Here is a 27,997-nt window from a genome sequence, read left to right on the forward strand (position 1 = left end):
AGAAACACGCTGGGCCCTGGGGTGTATTCACTAGAAACACGGTGGGCTGGGCCCTGGGGTGTATTAACTAGAAACACGGTGGGCTGGGCCCTGGGGTGTATTAACTAGAAACACGGTGGGCTGGGCCCTGGGATGTATTCACTAGAAACACACTGGGCCCTGGGGTGTATTAACTAGAAACACAGTGGGCTGGGCCCTGGGGTGTATTAACTAGAAACACTGTGGGCTGGGCCCTGGGGTGTATTAACTAGAAACATGGTGGGCTGGGCCCTGGGGTGTATTAACTAGAAACACGGTGGGCTGGGCCCTGGGATGTATTCACTAGAAACACGGTGGGCTGGGCCCTGGGGTGTATTAACTAGAAACACGGTGGACTGGGCCCTGGGGTGTATTAACTAGAAACACGGTGGGCTGGGCCCTGGGATGTATTCACTAGAAACATGCTGGGCCCTGCGGTGTATTAACTAGAAACACAGTGGGCTGGGCCCTGGGGTGTATTAACTAGAAACACGGTGGGCTGGGCCCAGGGGTGTATTAACTAGAAACACGGTGGGCTGGGCCCTGGGATGTATTCACTAGAAACACGCTGGGCCCTGGGGTGTATTCACTAGAAACACGGTGGGCTGGGCCCAGGGATGTATTCACTAGAAACACGGTGGGCTGGGCCCTGGGGTGTATTAACTAGAAACACGGTAGGCTGGGCACAGGGGTGTATTAACTAGAAACACGGTGGGCTGGGCCTTGGGGTGTATTCACTAGAAACACGCTGGGCCCTGGGGTGTAGATTTTATTCTATTCTACAGGCATATGTGTATATTCTATATATTTATATTTTATTCTAAATGTGTACATTCTATTCTGTATGTGTATATTGTATTTTAATCTTTATGTGTATATTCTATTCTATATGTGTATATTCTATTCTATATGTGTATATTCTATTTGATTCTATATGGGTATATTCTATACGTGCACAGTTGAAGTTGGAAGTTTACATACACCTTTGCCAAATACATTTAAACTCAGTTTTTCACAATTCCTGACATTTAATCCTAGTAAAAATTCCCTGTCTTAGGTCAGTTAGGATCACCACTTTATTTTAAGAATGTGAAATGTCAGAATAATAGTAGAGAGAATGATTTATTTCAGCTTTATTTCTTTCATCACATTCCCAGTGGGTCAGAAGTTTACATACACTCAATTAGTATTTAGTAGCATTGCCTTTAAATTGTTTAACTTGTGTCAAACGTTTTGGGTAGCATTCCACAAGCTTCCCACAATAAATTGGGTGAATTTTGGCCAATTCCTCCTGACAAAGCTGGTGTAACTGAGTCACGTTTGTAGGCCTCGTTGCTCGCACACACTTTTTCAGTTCTGCCCACAAATTTTCTATAGGATTGAGTTCAGGGCTTTGTGATGGCCACTCCAATACCTAGACTTTGTTGTCCTTAAGCCATTTGCCACAACTTTGGAAGTATGTCCATTTGGAAGACCCAATTGCGACCAAGCTTTAACTTCCTGACTGATGTCTTGAGATGTTCCTTCAATATGTCCACATAATTTTCCTTCATCATGATGCCATCTATTTTGTGAAGTGCACCAGTCCTTCCTGCAGCAAATCAACCCCACAACATGATGCTGCCACCCCTGTGCTATACAGTTGGGATGGTGTTCTTCGGCTTGCAAGCATCCACCTTTTTCCTTAAAACATAACGATGGTCTTTATGGCCAAACAGTTCTATTTTTGTTTCATCAGACCAGAGGACATTTCTCCAAAAAGTACGATCTTTGTCCCCATGTGCAGTTGCAAACCGTAGTCTGGCTTTTTTATGGCGGTTTTGGAGCAGTCAAAATCAAAATCAAATCAAATGTATTTATTTATATAGCCCTTCTTACATCAGCTGATATCTCAAAGTGCTGTACAGAAACCCAGCCTAAAACCCCAAACAGCAAGTAATGCAGGTGTAGAAGCACGGTGGCTAGGAAAAACTCCCTAGAAAGGCCAAAACCTAGGAAGAAACCTAGAGAGGAACCAGGCTATGAGGGGTGGCCAGTCCTCTTCTGGCTGTGCCGGGTGGAGATTATAACAGAACATGGCCAAGATGTTTAAATGTTCATAAATGACCAGCATGGTCAAATAATAATAATCACAGTAGTTGTCGAGGGTGCAACAAGTCAGCACCTCAAGAGTAAATGTCAGTTGGCTTTTCATAGCCGATCATTGAGAGTATCTCTACCGCTCTTGCTGTCTCTAGAGAGTTGAAAACAGCAGGTCTGTGACAGGTAGCACGTCCGGTGAACAGGTTAGGGTTCCATATCCGCAAGCAGAACAGTTGAAACTGGAGCAGCAGCACGGCCAGGTGGACTGGGGACAGCAAGGAGTCATCATGCCAGGTAGTCCTGAGGCATGGTCCTAGGGCTCAGGTCCTCCGAGAGAGAGAAAGAGAGAATTAGAGAGAGCATACTTAAATTCACACAGGACACCGCATAAGACAGGAGAAATACTCCAGATATAACAGACTGACCCTAGCCCCCCGACACAACTACTGCAGCATAAATACTGGAGGCTGAGACAGGAGGGGTCAGGAGACACTGTGGCCCCATCTGATGATACCCCCGGACAGGGCCAAACAGGCAGGATATAACCCCACCCACTTTGCCAAAGCACAGCCCCCACACCACTAGAGGGATAACTTCAACCACCAACTTACCATCCTGAGACAAGGCCGAGTATAGCCCAAAGATCTCCGCCACGGCACAACCCAAGGGGGGGCGCCAACCCAGACAGGAAGACCACGTCAGTGACTCAACCCGCTCAAGTGACGTACCCCTCCTAGGGATGGCATGGAAGAACACCAGTAAGCCAGTGACTCAGCCCCTGTAATAGGGTTAGAGGCAGAGAATCCCAGTGGAGAGAGGGGAACCGGCCAGGCAGAGACAGCAAGGGCAGTTCATTGCTCCAGCCTTTCCGTTCACCTTCACACTCCTGGGCCAGACTACACTCAATCATAGGACCTACTGAAGAGATGAGTCTTCAGTAAAGACTTAAAGGTTGAGCCCGAGTCTGCGTCTCTCACATGGGTAGGCAGACCATTCCATAAAAATGGAGCTCTATAGGAGAAAGCCCTGCCTCCAGCTGTTTGCTTAGAAATTCTAGGGACAATTAGGAGGCCTGTGTCTTGTGACTGTAGCGTATGTGTAGGTATGTACGGCAGGACCAAAATCAGAAAGATAGGTAGGAGCAAGCCCATGTAATGCTTTGTAGGTTAGCAGTAAAACCTTGAAATCAGCCCTTGCCAGTGTAGGGAGGCTAGCACTGGAGTAATATGATCAAATTTTTGGGTTCTAGTCAGGATTCTAGCAGCCGTATTTAGCACTAACTGAAGTTTATTTAGTGCTTTATCCGGGTAGCCGGAAAGTAGAGCATTGCAGTAGTCCAACCTAGAAGTATCAAAAGCATGAATTCATTTTTCTGCATCATTTGTGGACAGAAAGTTTCTGATTTTTGCAATGTTACGTAGATGGAAAAAAGCTGTCCTTGAAACAGTCTTGATATGTTCTTCAAAAGAGAGATCAGGGTCCAGAGTAACGCCGAGGTCCTTCACAGTTTTATTTGAGACGACTGTACAACCATCAAGATTAATTGTCAGATTCAACAGAAGATCTCTTTGTTTCTTGGGACCTAGAACAAGCATCTCTGTTTTGTCCGAGTTTAAAATTAGAAAGTTTGCAGCCATCCACTTCCTTATGTCTGAAACACAGGCTTCTAGCGAGGGCAATTTTGGGGCTTCACCATGTTTCATTGAAATGTACAGCTGTGTGTCATCCGCATAGCAGTGAAATTTAAGATTATGTTTTCGAATGACATCCCCAAGAGGTAAAATATATAGTGAAAACAATAGTGGTCCTAAAACGGAACCTTGAGGAACACCGAAATGTACAGTTGATTTGTCAGAGGACAAACCATTCACAGAGACAAACTGATATCTTTCTGACAGATAAGATCTAAACCAGGACAGAGTTTGTCCGTGTAGACCAATTTGGGTTTCCAATCTCTCCAAAAGAATGTGGTGATCGATGGTATCAAAAGCAGCACTAAGATCTAGGAGCACGAGAACAGATGCAGAGCCTCGGTCTGATGCCATTAAAAGGTAATTTACCACCTTCACAAGTGCAGTCTCAGTGCTATGATGGGGTCTAAAACCAGACTGAAGCGTTTCGTATACATTGTTTATCTTCAGGAAGGCAGGGAGTTGCTGCGCAACAGCTTTTTCTAACATTTTTGAGAGGAATGGAAGATTCGATATAGGCCGATAGTTTTTTTATATTTTCTGGGTCAAGATTTGGCTTTTTCAAGAGTGGCTTTATTACTGCCACTTTTAGTGAGTTTGGTACACATCCGGTGGATAGAGAGCCGTTTATTATGTTCAACATAGGAGGGCCAAGCACAGGAAGCAGCTCTTTCAGTAGTTTAGTTGGAATAGGGTCCAGTATGCAGCTTGAAGGTTTAGAGGCCATGATTATTTTCATCATTGTGTCAAGAGATATAGTAGATATAGTACTAAAACACTTTAGTGTCTCCCTTGATCCTAGGTCCTGGCAGAGTTGTCCAGACTCAGGACAATGGAGCTTTGGAGGAATACGCAGATTTAAAGAGGAGTCCGTGATTTGCTTTCTAATGATCATGATCTTTTCCTCAAAGAAGTTCATGAATGTATTACTGCTGAAGTGAAAGCCATCCTCTCTTGGGGAATGCTGTCACGCTCCTCTTCGTCTGAAGATATGGAGAAATCGCTGTCGGAAAAAGTGGACCAATACGCAGCGGGTTGCGTGCTCATCATATTTTATTTAAATGTGAACACCACGAAAAAACAAGAAACAATGACCGACAGGAACAGTTTTGCAGGCTATATACAACGCAATGCAAAAACAACTACCCACAAACTACAACCAAAACACAAACCTATATATAGGACTCTCAATCAGAGGCAACAGAAAACACCTGCCTCCAATTGAGAGTCCAACACCCAATTACTTAGACATAGAAATACAAAGAACTAGAATGAACCTAGACATACAAAACATAGAACATAAACCAAAACCCGGAAATAATAAATCAAACACCCCTACAAAATTCACACTCAACCTAAACCATACAAAACAAATACCCAACTGCCACGTCCTGACCAAATTATAATACAATTACTCCCTTTGCTGGTCAGGACGTGACAAATGCTGCTTTTTAGTTAGCTTTGCGACAGTATCAAAAATAAATTTCGGATTGTTCTTATTTTCCTCAATTAAGTTGGAAAAATAGGATGATCGAGCAGCAGTGAGGGCTCTTCGATACTGCACGGTACTGTCTTTCCAAGCTAGTCGGAAGATTTCCAGTTTGGTGTGGCGTCATTTCCGTTCCAATTTTCTGGAAGCTTGCTTCAGAGCTCGGGTATTTTCTGTATACCAGGGAGCTAGTTTCTTATGACAAATGTTTTTAGGGGTGCAACTGCATCTAGGATATTGCGCAAGGTTAAATTGAGTTCCTCAGTTAGGTGGCTAACAGATTTTTGTCCTCTGACGTCCTTGCGTAGGCAGAGGGAGTCTGGAAGGGCATCAAGGAATATTTGGGGTGTCTGAGAATTTATAGCACGACTTTTGATGCTCCTTGGTTGGGGTCTGAGCAGATTATTTGTTCCGATTGCAAACGTAATAAAAAGGTGGTCCGATAGTCCAGGATTATGGGGAAAAACATTAAGATCCACAATATTTATTCCATGGGACAAAACTAGGTCCAGAGTATGACTGTGGGAGTGAGTAGGTCCAGAGACATGTTGGACAAAACCCACTGAGTCGATGATGGCTCCGAAAGCCTTTTGGAGTGGGTCTGTGGACTTTTCCATGTGAATATTAAAGTCACCAAAAATTAGAATATTATCTGCTATGACTACAATGTCCGATAGGAATTCAGGGAACTCAGTGAGGAACGCAGTATATGGCCCAGGAGGCCTGTAAACAGTAGCTATAAAAAGTGATTTAGTAGGCTGCATAGATTTCATGACTAGAAGCTCAAAAGACAAAAACGTAGTTGTTTTTTTTTTTTTGTAAATTGAAATTTGCTATTGTAAATGTTAGCAACACCTGCGCCTTTGTGGGATGCACGGGGGATATGGTCGCTAGTGTAACCAGGAGGTGAGGCCTCATTTAACACAGTAAATTCATCAGGCTTAAGCCATGTTTCAGTCAGGTCAATCACATCAAGATTATGATCAGTGATTAGTTGACTATAACTGCCTTTGAAGTGAGGGATCTAACATTAAGTAGCCCTATTTTGAGATGTGAGGTATCACGATCTCTTTCAATAATGGCAGGAATGGAGGAGGTCTTTATTCTAGTGAGATTGCTAAGGCGAACACCGCCATGTTTAGTTTTGCCCAACCTAGGTCGAGGCACAGACACGGTCTCAATGGGGATAGCTGAGCTGACTACACTAATTGTCCCTAGAATTTCTAAGCAAACGGCTGGAGGTAGGGCTTTCTCCTATAGAGCTCCATTTTTATGGAATGGTTTGCCTACCCATGTGAGAGACGCAGACTCAGTCTCAACCTTTAAGTCTTTATTGAAGACTTATCTCTTCAGTAGGTCCTATGATTAAGTATAGTCTGGCCCAGGAGTGTGAAGGTGAACGGAAAGGCTGGAGCAACGAACCGCCCTTGTTGTCTCTGCCTGGCCGGTTTCCCCTCTTTCCACTGGGATTCTCTGCCTCTAACCCTATTACAGGGGCTGAGTCACTGGCTTACTGGTGTTCTTCCATGCCGTCCATGGGAGGGGTGCGTCACTTGAGTGGGTTGAGTCACTGACGTGGTCTTCCTGTCTGGGTTGGCGCCCCCCCCCCCCTTGGGTTGTGCCATGGCGGAGATCTTTGTGGGCAATACTCGGCCTTGTCTTAGGACGGTAAGTTGGTGGTTGGAGACATCCTTCTAGTGGTGTGGGGGCTGTGCTTTGGCAAAGTGGGTGGGGTTATATCCTGCCTGTTTGGCCCTGTCCGGGGGTATCATCGGATGGGGCCACAGTGTCTTCTGATCCCTCCTGTCTCAGCCTCCAGTATTTATGCTGCAGTAGTTTATGTGTCGGGGGGCTAGGGTCAGTCTGTTACATCTGGAGTATTTCTCTTGTCTTATCCGTTGTCCTGTGTGAATTTAAATATGCTCTCTCTAATTCTCTCTTTCTCTCGGAGGACCTGAGCCCTAGGACCATGCTTCAGGACTACCTGGCATGATGACTCCTTGCTGTCCCCAGTCCACCTGGCCGTGCTGCTGCTCGTTTCAACTGTTCTGCATGCGGCTATGGAACCCTGACCTGTTCACCGGACGTGCTACCTGTCCCCGACCTGCTGTTCTCAACTCTCTAGAGACAGCAGGAGCGGTAGAGATACTCTCAAAGATCGGCTATGAAAAAGCCAACTGACACTTACTCTTGAGTTGCTGACTTGTTGCACCCTCGACAACTACTATGATTATTATTATTTGACCATGCTGGTCATTTATGAACATTTTAACATCTTGACCATGTTCTGTTATAATATCCACCCGGCACAGCCAGAAGAGGACTGGCCACCCCTCATAGCCTGGTTCCTCTCTAGGTTTCTTCCTAGGTTTTGGCCTTTCTAGGGAGTTTTTCCTAGGGAGTTTTTCCTAGCCACCGTGCTTCTTTCACATGCATTGCTTGCTGTTTGGGGTTTTAGGCTGGGTTTCTGTACAGCACTTTGAGATATCAGCTGATGTACGAAGGGCTATATAAATAAATTTGATTTGATTTGCTAGTGGCAGACTCCACTAAGCTGGCAGGCTGGCTAACAGCCTGCTGCCTGGCCTGCACCCTGTTTCATTGTGTAGCTTGGGGAGTTAGAGCCCTATCTATGTTCGTAGATAAGATGAGAGCACCCCTCCAGCTAGGATGGAGTCCGTCACTCCTCAACAGGCCAGGCGTGGTCCTGTTTGTGGGTGAGTTCCAGAAAGAGGGCCAATTATCTACAAATTATATCTTTTGGGAGGGGCAGAAAACAGTTTTCAACCAGCGATTGAGTTATGAGACTCTGCTGTAGAGCTCATCACTCCCCCTAACTGGGAGGGGGCCAGAGACAATTACTCGATGCCGACACAACTTTCTATCTGATTTACACGCTGAAGCTATGTTGCACTTGGTGACCTCTGACTGTTTCATCCTAACATCGTTGGTGCCGACGTGGATAACAATCTCTCTATACTCTCTACACTCGCCAGTTTTAGCTTTAGCCAGCACCATCTTCAGATTAGCCTTAACGTTGGTAGCCCTGCCCCCTGGTAAACAGTGTATGATCGCTGGATGATTCGTTTTAAGTCTAATACTGCGGGTAATGGAGTCGCCAATGACTAGGGTTTTCAATTTGTCAGAACTAATGGTGGGAAGCTTCGGCGTCTCAGACCCCGTAACGGGAGTAGAGTCCAGAGAAGGCTCGGCCTCTGACTCCGACCCGCTGCTTAATGGGGAGAACCGGTTGAAAGTTTCTGTCGGCTTAATAAGCGACACCGGTTGAGCATTCCTACAGCATTTCTCTCCAGAAGCCATAAGAAAGTTGTCCGGCTGCGGGGACCGTGCGAGGGGATTTATACTAATGTTACTATCTGTACTTACTGGTGGCACAGACGTTGTTTCATCCTTTTCTACACTGAAATTACCCTTGCCTAACGATTGCGTCTGAAGCTGGACTTGCAGCACAGCTATCCTTGCCATAAGGCGATCGTTCTCCTGTATATTATGAGTACAGCGACTGCAATTAGAAGGCATCATGTTAATGTTACTACTTAGCTTCGGCTGTTGGAACTCCTGACGAACCATGTCCAGATAAAATGTCCGGAATGAACAAGTTGAATGAAAAAAGTTGAGTGAGGGAAAAACTAAAAATATAAACGGTAATTAAAAAGTAAAAACCGTAAAGTTGTCAGGTAGCAAAGTAAGGTTGGCAACAAAAACGCACAGCAGCACGTAAACAAGTCTGCAAGTTGTCCTGGGAAAAAAATCGCGTTCGAATGGAACTTTGGGCAGTGGCTTCTTCCTTGCTAAGCGGCCTTTCAGGTTATGTCGATATAGGACTCGTTTTACTGTGGACATAGATACTTTTTCACCTGTTTCCTCCAGCATCTTCACAAGGTCCTTTGCTGTTGTTCTGGGATTGATTTGCACTTTTCGCACCAAAGTACGTTCATCTCTAGGAGACAGAACGCGTCTCCTTCCTGAGCGGTATGACGGCTGCGTGGTCCCATGGTGTTTATACTTGTGTACTATTGTTTGTACAGATGAATGTGGTACCTTCAGGCGTTTGACTTGTGGAGGTCTACAATTTTTCTGAGGTCTTGGCTGATTTCTTTTGATTTTCCCATGATGTCAAGCAAAGAGGCACTGAGTTTGAAGGTTGGCTTGAAATACATCCACAGGTACACCTCCAATTGACTCAAATGATGTCAATTAGCCTATCAGATGCTTCTAAAGCCATGACATCATTTTCTGGAATTTTCTAAGCTGTTTAAAGGCACAGTCAACTTAGTGTATGTAAACTTCTGACCCACTGGAATTGTGATAAAGTGAAATATAAGTGAAATAATCTGTCTGTAAACAATTGTTGGAAAAATGACTTGTGTCATGCACAAAGTAGATGTCCTAACCGACTTGCCAAAACTATAGTTTGTCAACAAGACATTTGTGAAGTGGTTGAGAAACGAGTTTTAATGACTCCAACCTAAGTGTATGTAAACTTCCGACTTCAACTATATATTCTATATTTGTGTATATTCTATTCTATCCGTGTAAATTCTATTCTGTACGTGTATATTATGTTCTATATTTGTATATTCTATTCTACATGTGTATATTCTATTCTATACTTGTATATTCTATTCTATATGTGTATGTTCTATTTCACTCTACATGTGTATATTCTATTTTATTCAACATATGTATATTCTATTCTATACGTGTATTTTCTATTTTACAGCTATATATGTATATTCTATTTTACTCTGTATGTGTATATTCTATTTTATTCTATATGTGTATATTCTATTCTATATGTTTATTCTATTCTGTACGTGTATATTCTATTATTTACGAATATATTTTATTCTATTCTACAGGTATATGTGTAGATTCTAGTCTATTCTATATGTGTATATTCTATAGGTGTATATTATATTCTATTCTACAGGTATATGTGTATGTTCTATTCTGTACGTGTATATTCTATTCTGTACGTGTATATTCTATTTTATTCTATAAGTGTATATTCTATTCTATGTGTGTATTTTCTACTCTATACATGTATATTCAATTTTATTCTATATGTGTACATTATATTCTATACGTGTATATTCTATTTTATTCCATACGTTTATATTCTATTATATATGTTTATATTCTATACTATATTCTATGGGTATATGTGTATTTTCTATTCTATATGTGTATATTCGATTACATACCATACATGTACATTCTATTCTATTCTACAAGTATATGTGTATATTGTATTCTATTCTATACATGTATATTCTGTTCTATTTTATAAGTGTTTATTATATTCTATACGTGTATATTATATTCTATGCGTGACTTTTCTATTCTACGTGTCTATTCTATTGTATATATGTAGGTTATATTCTATTCTAAGGGACTTGCAGGCTCTGGGACCTGCTATTTGATGGATTATGGATGTAGCCTATTGTAGCCTGTATGTTAAAGAATGAATGTGAAGAACTGGGACCAGATGTCCTCTTCTATTTCATTTTCATTTCACACTGTAACTATATTCTTAATGTGTATATACATGGTTAGCCTTACGTGTGAATCCAGATCTAATCACATGACAGTGGAGCATGCCTCTATTATGTAACAATATGTCGGCTATCCTCTAGCAGTCATCGTACGATCCAATGCCATGTGACGCCACTTCCCCGGGATAGGAGGCGTTGTCCCACGGTTCTGCTGCTCAGGCGTCACTTCTATGCAGAAACCGGCTATCCTGCAAAAGGACATACACTAGATAAAGCCTAGACATAAAATCGAACGGTGCAGGTATATTTGTGTCTTCGTTCGTGCTATTATTAGGGGTTGCTTGTCCAGGATACAGGCTACGTTGAAATATAATATCATCGTAGTCTTTTCGTGCACAAAATGATCAAGAACGGACATCACCCAATGAACACAACAGGGAAAGATGCAGGGACGAACCTCGGCGCTACAGCTTGCAGTCCGGAGAAGAGAAGACGAACCATCCGGGTGTGGTGTGACGGGTGGTGAGTGACACAGAATAACATTAACGTTACAGTGACAGCTAGATAGAAGGCCTGTGTTGCTACATTGTTGCCCTGAGCATGCATACAATTAAATTACATTTTCTCACAAACTTGAGGCATGCCCACCTCTATGATACTTACACAAATATAGTATATTACAAAGATTGTATATTTTAATGTGGGGAAAACGTAGCATCATTTCACAATTTATGTGATGTACAGTGAACTGTCCATAGCCAATGCACTTAGAAATACTGCCATAAACAGCAGCGCATGGTTGCTCCATTCCATCGGCATCCCGCCTGTCAAAACAGAAAAGTGTTTCAATAGGCTGCCGCATCACATGCCAGGTATGTTTACCTTCCAGTCTTACTCTCAGTAATGGCAACATGCCACCAGGGTATTCACTTTGCATCTTATTGAAGCGATAGGATAGGCTATGCACGGCGACCGTAGCCTAGGCAAACTACATTCACGCATAGTGTGCATACAGGTGGAGAAGGGTGCAATTGTGCCCGGCAATTCGGGGTGTTCCTGCATGTGGACATTCCTGCATCTGCAGGAACCCCTCTTTATACTTCTATTGGTAAATGTTTAAGTTAGGGAGAAGCAGGAGGTAGGGGTGCTCCAGTACAGTTGGTGGCGTTAATGCACAATAAGGTTGGATGCCGGCCACGGATAAACGCCACAGAAGAAGGGGTGGGGTGACAACGGTAGCTAGTTAGCCCTACACAGGTAGACAGTGTCCTTCACCCCTTGCCTGACAGGCACTGTTTTCCGCAGTTCAGGTAACGACAGCGGGGGCAGGTGTTCAGCAGGTGGGAGAGAAGTACACCGTGTGCTAACTCAGCCAGCTAGTCCTTAGAAGGACTCCCTTACACAGCAGGAGGACTCTGTTACACAATCAGAATGAGTTTTTCCCCACAAAAGGGCTTTATTACAGACAGAAATACTCCTCAGTTTCATCAGCTGTCCAGGTGGCTGGTCTCAGATGATCCCGCAGGTGAAGAAGCCGGATTTGGAGGTCCTGGGCTGGCGTGGTTACACGTGGTCTGCGGTGGTGAGGCCGGTTGGACATACTGCCAAATTCTCTAAAACCCCATTGTCACAAAGGCTTATGGTAGAGAAATTAACATTAATTTCTCTGGCAAAAACTCTGGTGGACATTCCTGCAGTCAGCATGCCAATTGCACGCTCCCTCAAACTTGAGACTTCTGTGGCATTGTGTTGTGTGACAAAGCTGCACATTTTAGAGTGGCCTTTTATTGTCCCCAGCATAAGGTGCACCTGTGTAATGATCATGCTGTTTGATAAGCTTCTTGATATGCCACACCTGTCAGGTGGATAGATTATCTTGGTAAAGGAGAACTGTTCACTATCAGGGATGTAAACAATTTGTGCACAAATATGTTTTTTGTGCGTTAGTTATTTAACTAGCACACAGTGTTGCCCTAGCCTCCCAGCATTCATGCAGGAACCAATAGGGTGCTCGAAGGGGGGCGTTCATGCAGGAATGAATGGGATACTCGATGGGGGGGGATGTTCATGAAGGAACCAATGGGATACTTGAGGGGGGGGGCGTTCCTGCAGATGCAGGAATGCCCATATGCAGGAACGCCCCTATTGTACGAGTGTACAACTTGACTCTACTTCTTTTGCTGTGGATTTCGGATATTTGATCTGGAATTACTTGTACATTCCTGTGCACAGTGCATGGAATACCACCTAAATACCACCAAAAGTCAGATAATTCAAGACAGAAAGAGGGACCTCTGAGATAATACCCAGTGTCAACAGTCCACATTCCTTCCAACACACTTCAGAGTACAGTGTCAGCACTCTGAAGGCTTCAACATCTGTCCCTCTCTCCAGGAACAAGGGCGTTTGTTGCATGCTATATTTCTTTGCATGTTTGTATTTTGCTGCACGGAATTCATAGTTTTCACAAAATACAGCATGTTACAAACAGCACCCCATAGGCCTGCACTATAACTCGCTCCACCTCCCTGACACCCACTGTGTTGTGCTGTAGGCGTATAGACCACAGCACCCTCTTCCTCTGTGTTGTAACCTGCTTATGAAGCAGCCGAGCGTACGGGCAGTGGAAACACTAACAAGCCTGCCATTGTTCCGTGGTCAGAGTTTGTTTCAAAACGGAGTGGTAGTGTGTGGAAACTAAACACTGACGTTGTCGAGTGTTTCTGCCATGAGAAACACCGTCACACACAGTCTCCCCCTGGGGCAGAGTCAGAAGCTACAGGACATGTACCTGACCCACGTCAGGAATGTAGGGAAAAAAAACACGCTTTGAATTCATGCCTCGTGAAGATCAGCATTACGGCGGCTTTCTCTGGGAGAATTCCAGTCGTTTTGGTGCAGCCACCTAGCCGTGGTTAGATGGAATGTTGCAGAATGTTTCGGATGCCAGAATATTAATCGGTGGGGTGAGTTCCCAAAGCGAGCCTGTGTGAACAGAGCTCATTTCACTAACCCTTCTAACCCCTCGGCCTACACCTGCCATGTCCATGAAAGTTCATGCCCTGCGGACTCACTCGTCTGTCCTCGCTAAATACAGTACATTGTTTGGCCATACATTGCAGCAGCATCACCATATTCTTGTTGACATCTAGCACCGTCAGCATCATCTGTAGCAGGCCCTAGGAGCGGCACTGGGCAGATTGACTTAGGAAAGGAAATATATATTTGTTGTCTGTCAGTGAGACTTTAGGCTAGATTCTGTCAGATCTGCGCTAGCCAAGACCCGCATGGCGGTTGTTTTGGCAGTGTTGGAAGTGAGAGCTGTCATATCCACAAGTGGCATTATACCTAAAGCGGACATTGCCATTGGCTGCATGGAGTTGCATTAAGAGAAATCCCAACTTGTTTAGAAGTTTGAGCACTGGAATGTGAGCTGTAATCTGCCCCTCTATTAGGCTGATAGAAATAATCATTTTCTCATAATTTTGTTTTGTGATTTTCAATTTGAGTGTAATTTTTCCCGAAATAGCCAACACTTACTCATTCTGAACTTCTAACGCGAGTGGGAGGGGTTGTGGCTTTGTGACAATGACCACACGAGCAGACACTCTGCTTTGACGTCTATAATGCAGTTACACCTCCGACACCGCCAAAACATCAGCTATGCGGTTAACTAGTTAACGCTTGATCTGATTGAATCTAGCCTTAAATCTGCTAAACTATCAATTGTTGGAGTGTCACTTGTCAGTGTCAGAAAAAAATTCAATTCCGTGAACTTTCAATAAATTCCCTGGTTTTCCCGAAATCCCTGTAGGAGGATTCACGGAATCAGGAGGGAATAAGCAGGAAATCCAGAATTCAAACAGGATTTCTGGAAAACCAGGGAATTTATTTTGCAACCCTAATCTAGACACTGTCCTGCCTTTAGGGTTGAAGGTTGAGACATTCTGTTGTTAATTGGTTTCCAGTGACAGAAGGTAGCCAGGGTCCAAGTCAGCAACATCATCAACTGAGCTCTAAAGTCCACTGACACTCCTCACTCAGGCTTTCACATAGCTGCTGCCAGGCTGGGTTGTGTTCATTAGGCAACAAAAAAACATACTGAAACAGGAAGGGACTACCTGGATGCTCATTTTCATTTACCGTTGCAAAATGTTTGAAAACGTGTGTGCCCTAATGAAGACGACCAAGAACACAGCCTATAAACATGCAGTTTACAATCTTAGTCAGGGGAGGAGTCATTCTGAGGTGATGTCTGTCTGTAAATCCCCAGTAGTAATAATCTCAGTCAGGGGAAGAGTCATTCTGAGGTGATGTCTGTCTGTAAATCCCCAGTAGTAATAATCTCAGTCAGGGGAAGAGTCATTCTGAGGTGATGTCTGTCTGTAAATCCCCAGTGGTAATAATCTCAGTCAGGGGAAGAGTCATTCTGAGGTGATGTCTGTCTGTATATCCCCAGTAGTAATAATCTCAGTCAGGGGAAGAGTCATTCTGAGGTGATGTCTGTCTGTAAATCCCCAGTAGTAATAATCTCAGTCAGGGGAAGAGTCATTCTGAGGTGATGTCTGTCTGTAAATCCCCAGTAGTAATAATCTCAGTCAGGGGAGGAGTCATTCTGAGGTGATGTCTGTCTGTAAATCCCCAGTAGTAATAATCTCAGTCAGGGGAAGAGTCATTCTGAGGTGATGTCTGTCTGTAAATCCCCAGTAGTAATAATCTCAGTCAGGGGAAGAGTCATTCTGAGGTGATGTCTGTCTGTAAATCCCCAGTAGTAATAATCTCAGTCAGGGGAAGAGTCATTCTGAGGTGATGTCTGTCTGTAAATCCCCAGTAGTAATAATCTCAGTCAGGGGAAGAGTCATTCTGAGGTGATGTCTGTCTGTAAATCCCCAGTGGTAATAATCTCAGTCAGGGGAAGAGTCATTCTGAGGTGACGTCTGTAGTAGTAGTAGTAATAATCCTAACAGATGTAATGACACCATAGATTATCTTTATGATAGAGATAGCACAAGAAGCCTTTCTAGGCCTGTGTCATGTATCTATGGTACATGGTATATCATGTATAGATAGTATGTCCAAGCACATTTTAATAACAGCATAGATTATCTTTATGAGAGCGATATCATATGAAGTATTTGTGGTAAATACAAGAAACCATTAGACACAGGCATCAAACAAAGATTTGAACAACAAGAAAAACGAGAACAAATGTTTGGGCTGTCTTGCTGGAGGGTTGCTAGCCTGGCTGACGTGCAGACCCACGTTGTGCAGACCCACTTTGTACACAGCGCGCTGTGCCCCAATGGTTTGGAAAGCCAGTCATTATAATTTCATATTTGATCCGTCTCAGAGTAGGCATATTGATTGGTTCTTTCAAAAAATATATATCTTGGGGGTTGAGAGCTCTGGTTGTTTGGATTTGAAAACCCAACAGTTGTTAAACAAGGGGAAGACACTTGGAGGCTCTGAGTGGCAGTGCGTGTTTGAGTGAGAGAGACACAGAGGACAACCAACCAGTAAAGGCACAGTTCCGTTCATTATCGACGTTTGGTGCTGACAACATCAAACAGCTTCCCAGACTCTGACGTCAGGAGGACTGGTATCAGCCAGACTCTGACGTCAGGAGGACTGGTATCAGCCAGACTCTGAAGTCAGGAGGACTGGTATCAGCCAGAATCTGAAGTCAGGAGGACTGGTATCAGCCAGACTCTGACGTCAGGAGGACTGGTATCAGCCAGAATCTGAAGTCAGGAGGACTGGTATCAGCCAGAATCTGAAGTCAGGAGGACTGGTATCAGCCAGACTCTGAAGTCAGGAGGACTGGTTTCAGCCAGACTCTGAAGTCAGGAGGACTGGTATCAGCCAGAATCTGAAGTCAGGAGGACTGGTAGCAGCCAGAATCTGAAGTCAGGAGGACTGGTTTCAGCCAGACTCTGAAGTCAGGAGGACTGGTATCAGCCAGAATCTGAAGTCAGGAGGACTGGTAGCAGCCAGAATCTGAAGTCAGGAGGACTGGTATCAGCCAGACTCTGGTCAGGAGGACTGGTAGCAGCCAGAATCTGAAGTCAGGAGGACTGGTATCAGCCAGACTCTGAAGTCAGGAGGACTGGTATCAGCCAGACTCTGAAGTCAGGAGGACTGGTATCAGCCAGACTCTGAAGTCAGGAGGACTGGTATCAGCCAGACTCTGAAGTCAGGAGGACTGGTATCAGCCAGACTCTGAAGTCAGGAGGACTGGTATCAGCCAGACTCTGAAGTCAGGAGGACTGGTATCAGCCAGACTCTGAAGTCAGGAGGACTGGTATCAGCCAGACTAGGGGTCAGTAATGGAAATTAGATGGTCTTGGGACTTCTTTTTTTTGGGCTTGTGCTCTTCTGTTGTCTGTCTACTTCCTCTGATAGTGCTCTCTGTCACAAAACAGTTAAAGGATCCCCTTAACGACATGATTGCTCCAAAATGGAGTACATGATTGATTTTAGACATTGAGGCTCAATCTATCAATTTAAACTTACAGTAAGTGCACGAACACTTAGAGATTGTATATTTGAAAATATGTCAGTTAAAAAAACATACAGTAAGTGTACTTTGTCATCACATGTGACATGGTGTAGACTTAAAGGGATCTTTACGTTATTATAGTTATTCTATTTTACTATTTTTACCACAGATTTCTTCCATTTTATCATGTTTACCTTATTATAGTGATTCTGTTTATCTATCGTTTATCTATTTAGTTGTGCACTCCTTGCTGTGCTATCTCAATACCACTATACCATTATCTACTGGGACCTAGCTGGTGTTATTGTACCACTATACCATTCTCTACTAGGACCTAGCTGGTGTTATTGTACCATTATACCATTCTCTACTGGGACCTAGCTGGTGTTATTGTACCACTATACCATTCTCTACTGGGACCTAGCTGGTGTTATTGTACCATTATACCATTCTCTACTGGGACCTAGCTGGTGTTATTGTACCATTATACCATTCTCTACTGGGACCTAGCTGGTGTTATTGTACCATTATACCATTCTCTACTGGGACCTAGCTGGTGTTATTGTACCACTATACTATTCTCTACTGGGACCTAGCTGGTGTTATTGTACCACTATACCATTCCAGACATGGACCTAGTTGGTGTTATTGTACCACTATACCATTCCCTACTAGGACCTAGTTGGTGTTATTGTACCACTATACCATTCTCTACTGGGACCTAGTTGGTGTTATTGTACCACTATACCATTCTCTACTGGGACCTAGTTGGTGTTATTGTACCACTATACCATTCTCTACTGGGACCTAGTTGGTGTTATTGTACCACTATACCATTCCCTACCCTAGACCTAGCTGGCGTTATTGTCAAACAGCTCTGGTGCTATTTGGGTGTCTATCTGCTAGCTGACCTTGCCACACTACTTAATATTTCATCACGGCCTGTGATCCTCTGGTGATTCCTACCCTGCTAAAAAAAACAACAGGAACAGCATCAGCCCAGGCCACCTTTCAAGCCACCTAGCGTTCCTGGGTTACACTGTCCAAGGGCAGACAAACAGGCAGATAGACAGGCAGGCAGGCAGGCAGGCAGGCAGAGAGACATGGACACCAAGCCTAGGACTGCAGGGCCTCTCTCACAAGCATAGTCTCTTATGTAACCCTTAGTCCTTTGTCTCAGTCTCCTTACACACACACACACACACACACACACACACACACACACACACACACACACACACACACACACACACACACACACACACACACACACACACACACACACACACACACACACACCACTTCTGGCCTGACCAGCCACACTCAGTAGTCACATTAAGCCCCCTATTTAGAATAAACATGTGGATTCCATTCCACAGCTCTAACAGACAGTGTGAACAAAACGTCTGAAACGGTCAGGGACTGCTTATGCTGTTCAGTCATCACACAAAACAATGTTCTTTTGGTCGCGCCATACAACGTGTTCATTTAACATTCAGTACCGTTGATAACTGACTTGCCTAGTTGAATAAAGGTTAAATAAATAAACAATAAAAAATGCTTTTAAGAACAGCCACGTGGGAAAGAAAGCTGATACAAAAAGTGATAACATTAAGTGGTCCATCTTGAAAGTTCACTTAAGTGCAGTAGGAAGTAGGAACAAGAGCAGTCTGCAGTGTATAGTGATACGACCACATCACACCATGGTTCAGGGGTTCACTGTGTCATCACTGCCCTACCCCTTAGACAGGCAGGCTACTTAGCAACATGAGATTCTCTTACTGCTCTGGGCTGGACATCTCTAAAGCGTGACATCTCTAATTTGATGACATTTTATAGCAGCAGCAGGTCATGTACAGTAGTTGTAAATGGCTTATGACTGATTTTATCCACTTTTATGATTCGTCAAATTACTACAGTTGATGTGTACCGTTAACAGACATTTTATTGACACAATACATTGGCGATAAGAATTCTCCAGGTTTCAACTTTCTCTCTAATACTTTACTGTAGGCAATGTGCCTTTATGTCAAGTGCCTCTATAACACAGGTTACATGACTACAAATGTGCTATTCCAGTTCCACTATAACATGCTACTGAGGAGACTATGATGTCATTTGCCACATAATGTAAGTTATAGCCCTCAAATTCAACACAACTTGGAAGCCAGTTCCACTGCTTTTTTCCATTTCCCCCCTCTAACCAGGGACTGATTTAGACCTGGGACACCAGGTGGGTGAAATAATGATCAGGTAGAACAGAACCAAGAGGCTCTGGACCTCGTAGGGTAAGATTTGAATACCCCTGGTGGGCCTAGGAAATGGAATGGGGAAAGTGATAAATCCAAAAGAGGTCACAGGACTAGAGGTCGACCGATTAGTCGGCATGTGCGATTAATTAGGGCCGATTTCAAGTTTTCATAACAATCGGTAATCAGCCTTTTTGGGTGCCGATTATGGCCGATTACATTGCAATCCACGAGGAAACGGCTTGGCAGGCTGACCACCTGTTACGCGAATGCAGCGTCAAAAGGACCTTGTGGCTGCAAGGAACCAAGGTAAGTTGCTAGCTAGCATTAAACTTATCTTATAAAAAACAATCAATCTTCACATAATCACTAGTTAACTACACATGGTTGATGATATTACTAGGTTAACCAGCTTGTCCTGCGTTGCATATAATCAATGCGGTGCCTGTTCATTTATCATCGAATCACAGCCTACTTTGCCAAACGGGTGATGATTTAACAAAAGCGCATTGCCGAAAAAAGCACAATCGTTGCAATAATGTACCTAACCATAAACCTCAACGCCTTTCTTAAAATCAATACACAGAAGTTTATTTTTTTAAACCTGCATATTTAGTTAAAATAAATTAATGTTAGCAGGCAATATTAACTAAGGAAATTGTGTCACTTCTCTTGCGTTCAGTGCAAGCAGAGTCAGGGTATATGCAACAGTGTGGGCCGCCTGGCTCGTTGCGAACTGTGAACTAATTTGCCAGAATTTTACATAATTATGGCATAACATTGAAGGTTGTGCAATGTTACAGCAATATTTAGACTTAGGGTTGCCACCTGTTAGATAAAATACGGAACGGTTCCGTATTTCACTGAAAGAATAAATGTTTTGTTTTCGAAATGATAGTTTCCAGATTTGACCATATTAATGACCAAAGGCTCGTATTTCTGTGTTTATTATATTATAATTAAGTCTATGATTTGATATTTGATAGAGCAGTCTGACTGAGCGGTGGTAGGCAGCAGCAGGCTCGTAAGCATTCATTCAAACAGCACTTTACTGCGTTTGCCAACAGCTCTTAGCAATGCTTGAAGCACAGCGCTGTTTATGACTTCAAGCCTATCAACTCCCGAGATTAGGCTGGCAGTACTAAAGTGCCTATAAGAACATCCAATAGTTAAAGGTATATGAAATACAAATGGTATAGAGAGAAATAGTCAACGCGTCATAATAACTACAACCTAAAACTTCTTAACTGGGAATATTGAAGAACTGGGAATATTGAACCACCAGCTTTCATATGTTCTCATATTCTGAGCAAGGAACTTAAACGTTAGCTTTTTTACATGGCACATATTGCACTTTTACTTTCTTCTCCAACCCTTTTTGCATTATTTAAAACAAATTGAACATGTCATTCTTTTTTTTTTTACTAAATAGATTTTATTTATGTATTATATTAAGTTAAAATAAGTGTTCATTGTTCATTCAGTATTGTTGTAATTGTCATTATTACAAATATATATATATATATATATATATATATATATATTATATATATATATATATATATAAAAATAAAAAAAACGTTTTTTTTTTTTTTAAATCGTCCGATTAATCGGTATCGGCTTTTTTGGTCTTCCAATAATCGGCATCGGCGTTGAAAAAAATCATAATTGGTCGACCTCTACACAGGACAAAAACATCCTGTTATCTCTAGTACCCATTATGACAAGCTTCATTGTATCTAATACCATGGTTCATAATGTTTATGACTGACTATGACAGATGGTTTAACGTCTTATGTAGCTGTTATAAAAGCTTTATGAATCCATACATCAGGGGGCCTACAGTATAGCATTACCACTTGCTGTGCTAATTCTCACTGTACCTGTACCTCAACCACCACTGAGTGAGGAGCCGGAACAGACACCAAACCACTGCAGGGCCTGTCATGTCAGCAGTTTGAGTGATAGCAGGCTAATGCTAATGTCCACCTGTTAGTCATCACCGTGCTAGATTACTTTGTACCAACCTGTGTCCCAATCTGGGCTATAATCAAATCAACTACAGATGGAGTGCTCAGTGCTGGTCTCCATGGCTACTATGGATATAGTGACACTGTTTCTCTGACAGTTTGGTGGTACTAGATGTACATTATGGACAGGTTTCCCGGAACCAGATTAAGCCTACTCCTATATTACAAAACATTCTCAGTCCAGGAATAGGCTTAATCTACATCTTGGAAACTGACCCTATGAATGCCCCCTAGTATTAACTGTGGCTTTGTTATCCTTCCTCTAGCTATGACATGGTCCATTATGGTCACTCCAACCAGCTGCGGCAGGCCAAGGCCATGGGAGATTACCTCATCGTTGGAGTACACACAGACGGTAAGAGCTTCAGGGTTGGGGTTCCAGTCCCAGCATGCAACAAGGGAGCCTCCATCACACCAGGGCTGGGGTTCAAGTCCCAGCATGCAACAGGAGAGCCTCCATCACACCAGGGTTGGGGTTCCAGTCCCAGCATGCAACAGGAGAGCCTCCATCACACCAGGGTTGGGGTTCCAGTCCCAGCATGCAACAGGAGAGCCTCCATCACACCAGGGTTGGGTTCCAGTCCCAGCATGCAACAGGAGAGTCTCCATCATACCAGGGGTTGTATTCATTAAGCACTGAATGTAAGAAAATGGATGGAAACAGGGAGGAGTTACCTGGAATAATACCAGGAGTTACCTCGTCCAACATTTGTGTTGGTCCACACCGTTGTGGGCCCTAATGAATGTGACCCTGACCTCCATGGAATAACCACCACCTCCCAATCCCCTCAGACGCCCAGACCTAGCATAGTGACCTCATCCTTTCAGCCCTCAACTGCCACTACCAGTCCCCCATTACATCTCCTACCCCAACCAAGAGCCCAACCAGACTTGACCTGCATCACCTCAACACAGAGCCAACACCCTCCAAACACACACATCAAAGCATCTCCCACCAGACCCTATCCCTCTCCTCCTTCTCTCCCAAACCCTTCAGCCTGCCATGGGGAGGTGTTGGGCAGCCAGCCTCCCACTGCTTTAATAACTCATCACCATCAGACACCAGGGTTGTGTTCATTAGGCACCAAATTAAATAAAAATGGACTGAAACAAGGATGAAATACCTGGATGGACTACCTGTTTTCATTGCATTTCCTAATGAACACGAGCCACTTGGAGATCTTGCGACTGTTGTGACAGTAGTAACACAGGGGCCCAAACAGTGGCTGGGACACAACAACACATCACAGCCTCCCATGGCACACTAGGGCACTCTGACACTGGGACCACAGACACACTGTGCGACGGGCGCCTTGTCAGTGTTTACCATAACCCAGAACTACATGGCTTAACTCAAACAATAGAGCCTCACACACTGTGGTCTGTTAGGGACAAAGGAGCACATAGATAGTAGGCTATAACCTCTCTATCACAGAGAGGGAGAGAGAGAGAGAGGGGGGGGATAGAGAGAGGAGAGAGGTGAGAGAGAGAGAGAGAGAGAGAGAGAGAGAGAGAGAGAGAGCGAGAGAGAGGCGTGATAATGGATTATCTCTGCTACAGTGTGGATAATGTACTGTACAGTCAGTGTGAAACTATTATACAGCTGGTCATGTATTTCTCTCCATCCCCCTATATCCCCCTTAGGTTTATAACAGACAAGGTCAATGTCACATGCAGTTTTGATGACTTTGCAAAAAGATATACACAGACTGTAAAGCCCTTGTCATACCCACATTGATCATTTCTAGCCTGGACCAAAATATGTTTGTGCTGTCTTGCCAACTTCTATGGCAAGGCATGCCATTGAGCATAGGGGTTAATTTGGCAGACAACCCAAACAGTTCTGGGACCAGGCTGGATTATTTCACTTTATTAAAACAAGTTCACAGTCAACCAAGTGTTGGCGGTCATACAGTATATCCCTATGTTGTACACACTTTGTTACTGTTTGAGTCCATCACACTATTTACTGTAGCAGCCTGCTGGTCCAGTCTTTTGATGCTCTAGCCTACTATTTTCTTTCTTCGTTGTCATGCCAATGGTTGACTACAACATGACAGTTGGCTACAGCGCATGCAGTATAGCAGGGTTTCCCAAACTCGGTCCTGGGTCCCCCCTGGGTGCACGTTTTTGCCCTAGCACTACACAGCTGATTCAGATATTCAACACATCATCAAGCTTTGATTATTCAGCTGTGTGTGTGGGGGGGGGAAGGGGCATGACCATGCACTTGTGAAGCACACAGAGACTGTGTGAGAGCAAAGTCTTTGGTTGCTCGTCTCAATATCTGTGGTGCTGTTTGTTGCAACGTCTTGCTGAGTATACCTTATCTGATCAAGACGTTCAGAGCACTATCTGCTCATGGCTTGTCTATAGTAAATATGGTCATCATGACTCGTCTATAGTAAATATGGTCATCATGACTCGTCTATAGTAAACATGGTCATCATGACTCGTCTATAGTAAACATGGTCATCATGACTCGTCTATAGTCAACATGGTCATCATGACTCGTTTATAGTCAACATGGTCATCATGACTCGTCTATAGTAAACATGGTCATCATGACTTGTCTATAGTAAATATGGTCATCATGACTCGTTTATAGTCAACATGGTCATCATGACTCGTCTATAGTAAATATGGTCATCATGACTCGTTTATAGTCAACATGGTCATCATGACTCGTCTATAGTCAACATGGTCATCATGACTCGTCTATAGTCAACATGGTCATCATGGCTCGTCTATAGTAAACATGGTCATCATGACTCGTCTATAGTAAACATGGTCATCATGACTCGTCTATAGTAAACATGGTCATCATGACTCGTCTATAGTAAACATGGTCATCATGACTCGTCTATAGTCAACATGGTCATCATGACTCGTCTATAGTAAACATGGTCATCATGACTCGTTTATAGTCAACATGGTCATCATGACTCGTCTATAGTCAACATGGTCATCATGGCTCGTCTATAGTCAACATGGTCATCATGGCTCGTCTATAGTAAACATGGTCATCATGGCTCGTCTATAGTAAACATGGTCATCATGGCTCGTCTATAGTAAACATGGTCATCATGGCTCGTCTATAGTAAACATGGTCATCATGGCTCGTCTATAGTAAATATGGTCATCATGACTCGTCTATAGTAAACATGGTCATCATGACTCGTCTATAGTAAACATGGTCATCATGGCTCGTCTATAGTCAACATGGTCATCATGGCTCGTCTATAGTAAACATGGTCATCATGGCTCGTCTATAGTCAACATGGTCATCATGGCTCGTCTATAGTAAACATGGTCATCATGGCTCGTCTATAGTAAACATGGTCATCATGACTCGTCTATAGTAAACATGGTCATCATGACTCGTCTATAGTAAACATGGTCATCATGACTCGTCTATAGTAAACATGGTCATCATGGCTCGTCTATAGTAAACATGGTCATCATGGCTCGTCTATAGTAAACATGGTCATCATGGCTCGTCTATAGTAAACATGGTCATCATGGCTCGTCTATAGTAAACATGGTCATCATGGCTCGTCTATAGTAAACATGGTCATCATGGCTCGTCTATAGTAAACATGGTCATCATGGCTCGTCTATAGTAAACATGGTCATCATGACTCGTCTATAGTCAACATGGTCATCATGGCTCGTCTATAGTCAACATGGTCATCATGGCTCGTCTATAGTCAACATGGTCATCATGGCTCGTCTATAGTAAACATGGTCATCATGGCTCGTCTATAGTAAACATGGTCATCATGGCTCGTCTATAGTAAACATGGTCATCATGGCTCGTCTATAGTAAACATGGTCATCATGACTCGTCTATAGTAAACATGGTCATCATGACTCGTCTATAGTAAACATGGTCATCATGACTCGTCTATAGTAAACATGGTCATCATGACTCGTCTATAGTAAACATGGTCATCATGACTCGTCTATAGTAAACATGGTCATCATGGCTCGTCTATAGTAAACATGGTCATCATGGCTCGTCTATAGTAAACATGGTCATCATGGCTCGTCTATAGTAAACATGGTCATCATGGCTCGTCTATAGTAAACATGGTCATCATGACTCGTCTATAGTAAACATGGTCATCATGACTCGTTTATAGTCAACATGGTCATCATGACTCGTCTATAGTCAACATGGTCATCATGACTCGTCTATAGTCAACATGGTCATCATGGCTCGTCTATAGTAAACATGGTCATCATGACTCGTCTATAGTAAACATGGTCATCATGACTCGTCTATAGTAAACATGGTCATCATGACTCGTCTATAGTAAACATGGTCATCATGACTCGTCTATAGTCAACATGGTCATCATGACTCGTCTATAGTAAACATGGTCATCATGACTCGTCTATAGTCAACATGGTCATCATGACTCGTCTATAGTCAACATGGTCATCATGGCTCGTCTATAGTCAACATGGTCATCATGGCTCGTCTATAGTAAACATGGTCATCATGACTCGTCTATAGTAAACATGGTCATCATGACTCGTCTATAGTAAACATGGTCATCATGACTCGTCTATAGTAAACATGGTCATCATGACTCGTCTATAGTAAACATGGTCATCATGACTCGTCTATAGTCAACATGGTCATCATGACTCGTCTATAGTAAACATGGTCATCATGGCTCGTCTATAGTCAACATGGTCATCATGGCTCGTCTATAGTAAACATGGTCATCATGGCTCGTCTATAGTAAACATGGTCATCATGGCTCGTCTATAGTAAACATGGTCATCATGACTCGTCTATAGTAAACATGGTCATCATGACTCGTCTATAGTAAACATGGTCATCATGACTCGTCTATAGTAAACATGGTCATCATGACTCGTCTATAGTAAACATGGTCATCATGACTCGTCTATAGTAAACATGGTCATCATGGCTCGTCTATAGTAAACATGGTCATCATGGCTCGTCTATAGTAAACATGGTCATCATGGCTCGTCTATAGTAAACATGGTCATCATGGCTCGTCTATAGTAAACATGGTCATCATGGCTCGTCTATAGTAAACATGGTCATCATGACTCGTCTATAGTAAACATGGTCATCATGACTCGTCTATAGTAAACATGGTCATCATGGCTCGTCTATAGTAAACATGGTCATCATGGCTCGTCTATAGTAAACATGGTCATCATGACTCGTCTATTGTAAACATGGTCATCATGACTCGTCTATAGTAAACATGGTCATCATGACTCGTCTATAGTAAACATGTGCAGACATGGATCTAAATGTGGACCGGAACTGACCACAGGACACTTGTTAAAGGGATAGTTCACTCAACTAATTTCATCATCATCACAGCTTTTTCTCTGTACTGAAAGTGCTCTATCTTGAAAACTTAACTGCTGATATGGACACTTTTTGGGGGATCATGTTAACAGTGTTCTAATGAACAAAATACTAAAAGATGAACTGTCCCTTTAATGCCAGGGAAAAAACACTCTACAGCTATTAGCTTCTGGTGGTCGGTGTGTTTTGATGAATATCAGTGACCATTAGTAATAATACCTCGTCACCCTGTAGGTGAGATCTCACAGCACAAGGGTCCCCCGGTCTTCACCCAGGATGAACGATACAAGATGGTAAGAGCCATCAAGTGGGTGGATGAGATAGTGGAGGGAGCGCCCTACGTCACCACGCTGGAGACCCTGGACAAGTACACCAGTGACTTCTGTGTGCACGGAGGTGAGTTTGATGAGATACTTGAATGGGTGGGCCGGTTCTGAATATTCTGTTCATTTTTTTAAATCCAGGATAGTCCACTCAGCAACTGTTTGTGTAGAGAGAGAGAGAGAGAGAAACATCCCCCCATGTCTTTGATAGGTAGACTCAGAAACAGTAGAGTAGAACTTCACTTATTTTCATTGTATTGTTTTAATGTGAAGTGTAACATAGTAACACAGTAACATAGTAACACAGTGACATAGTGACTCAGTAACAGTAGTAACATAGTGACACAGTAACAGTGGTAACATAGTAACATACTAGCGTATTAACACTAACACAGTAACCATAGTAACACAGTAACATAGTAACACAGTAACAGTAGTAACATAGTAACAAAGTAACACAATAACATAGTAACAGTAGTAACACAGTTACACAGTAACATAGTAACACAGTAACATAGTAACACAGTAGTAACATAGTAACACAGTAACAGTAGTAACAAAGTAACACAATAACATAGTAACACAGTAACATAGTAACAGTAGTAACATAGTAACAGTAGTAACACAGTTACACAGTAACATAGTAACACAGTAACAGTAGTAACACAGTTACACAGTAACATAGTAACACAGTAACACAGTAACAGTAGTAACACAGTAACATAGTAACACAGT

The 27,997-nt window shown here is 43.1% G+C and overlaps 1 protein-coding gene across 2 annotated transcripts in view; it reads left to right on the forward strand.

The window, feature by feature from the left end:
• Window positions 1-10,962: 10,962 nt before the first annotated feature.
• The window catches only part of LOC106606425 (ethanolamine-phosphate cytidylyltransferase), a 41,811-nt gene continuing 24,776 nt past the window's right edge, over window positions 10,963-27,997 (forward strand). For both annotated transcript variants that reach the window (XM_045719845.1, XM_045719846.1), the window contains exons 1-3: window positions 10,963-11,321; window positions 21,844-21,932; window positions 27,174-27,335. In XM_045719845.1, coding sequence (XP_045575801.1) covers window positions 11,200-11,321; window positions 21,844-21,932; window positions 27,174-27,335 — 373 coding nt within the window. In that variant the 5' untranslated portion in view covers window positions 10,963-11,199. The remainder of the gene's footprint in view (window positions 11,322-21,843; window positions 21,933-27,173; window positions 27,336-27,997) is intronic.

This window comes from Salmo salar, chromosome ssa06 (genome assembly GCF_905237065.1).
Source record: "Salmo salar chromosome ssa06, Ssal_v3.1, whole genome shotgun sequence".
In the NCBI taxonomy this organism is placed as follows: Eukaryota; Metazoa; Chordata; class Actinopteri; order Salmoniformes; family Salmonidae; genus Salmo; species Salmo salar.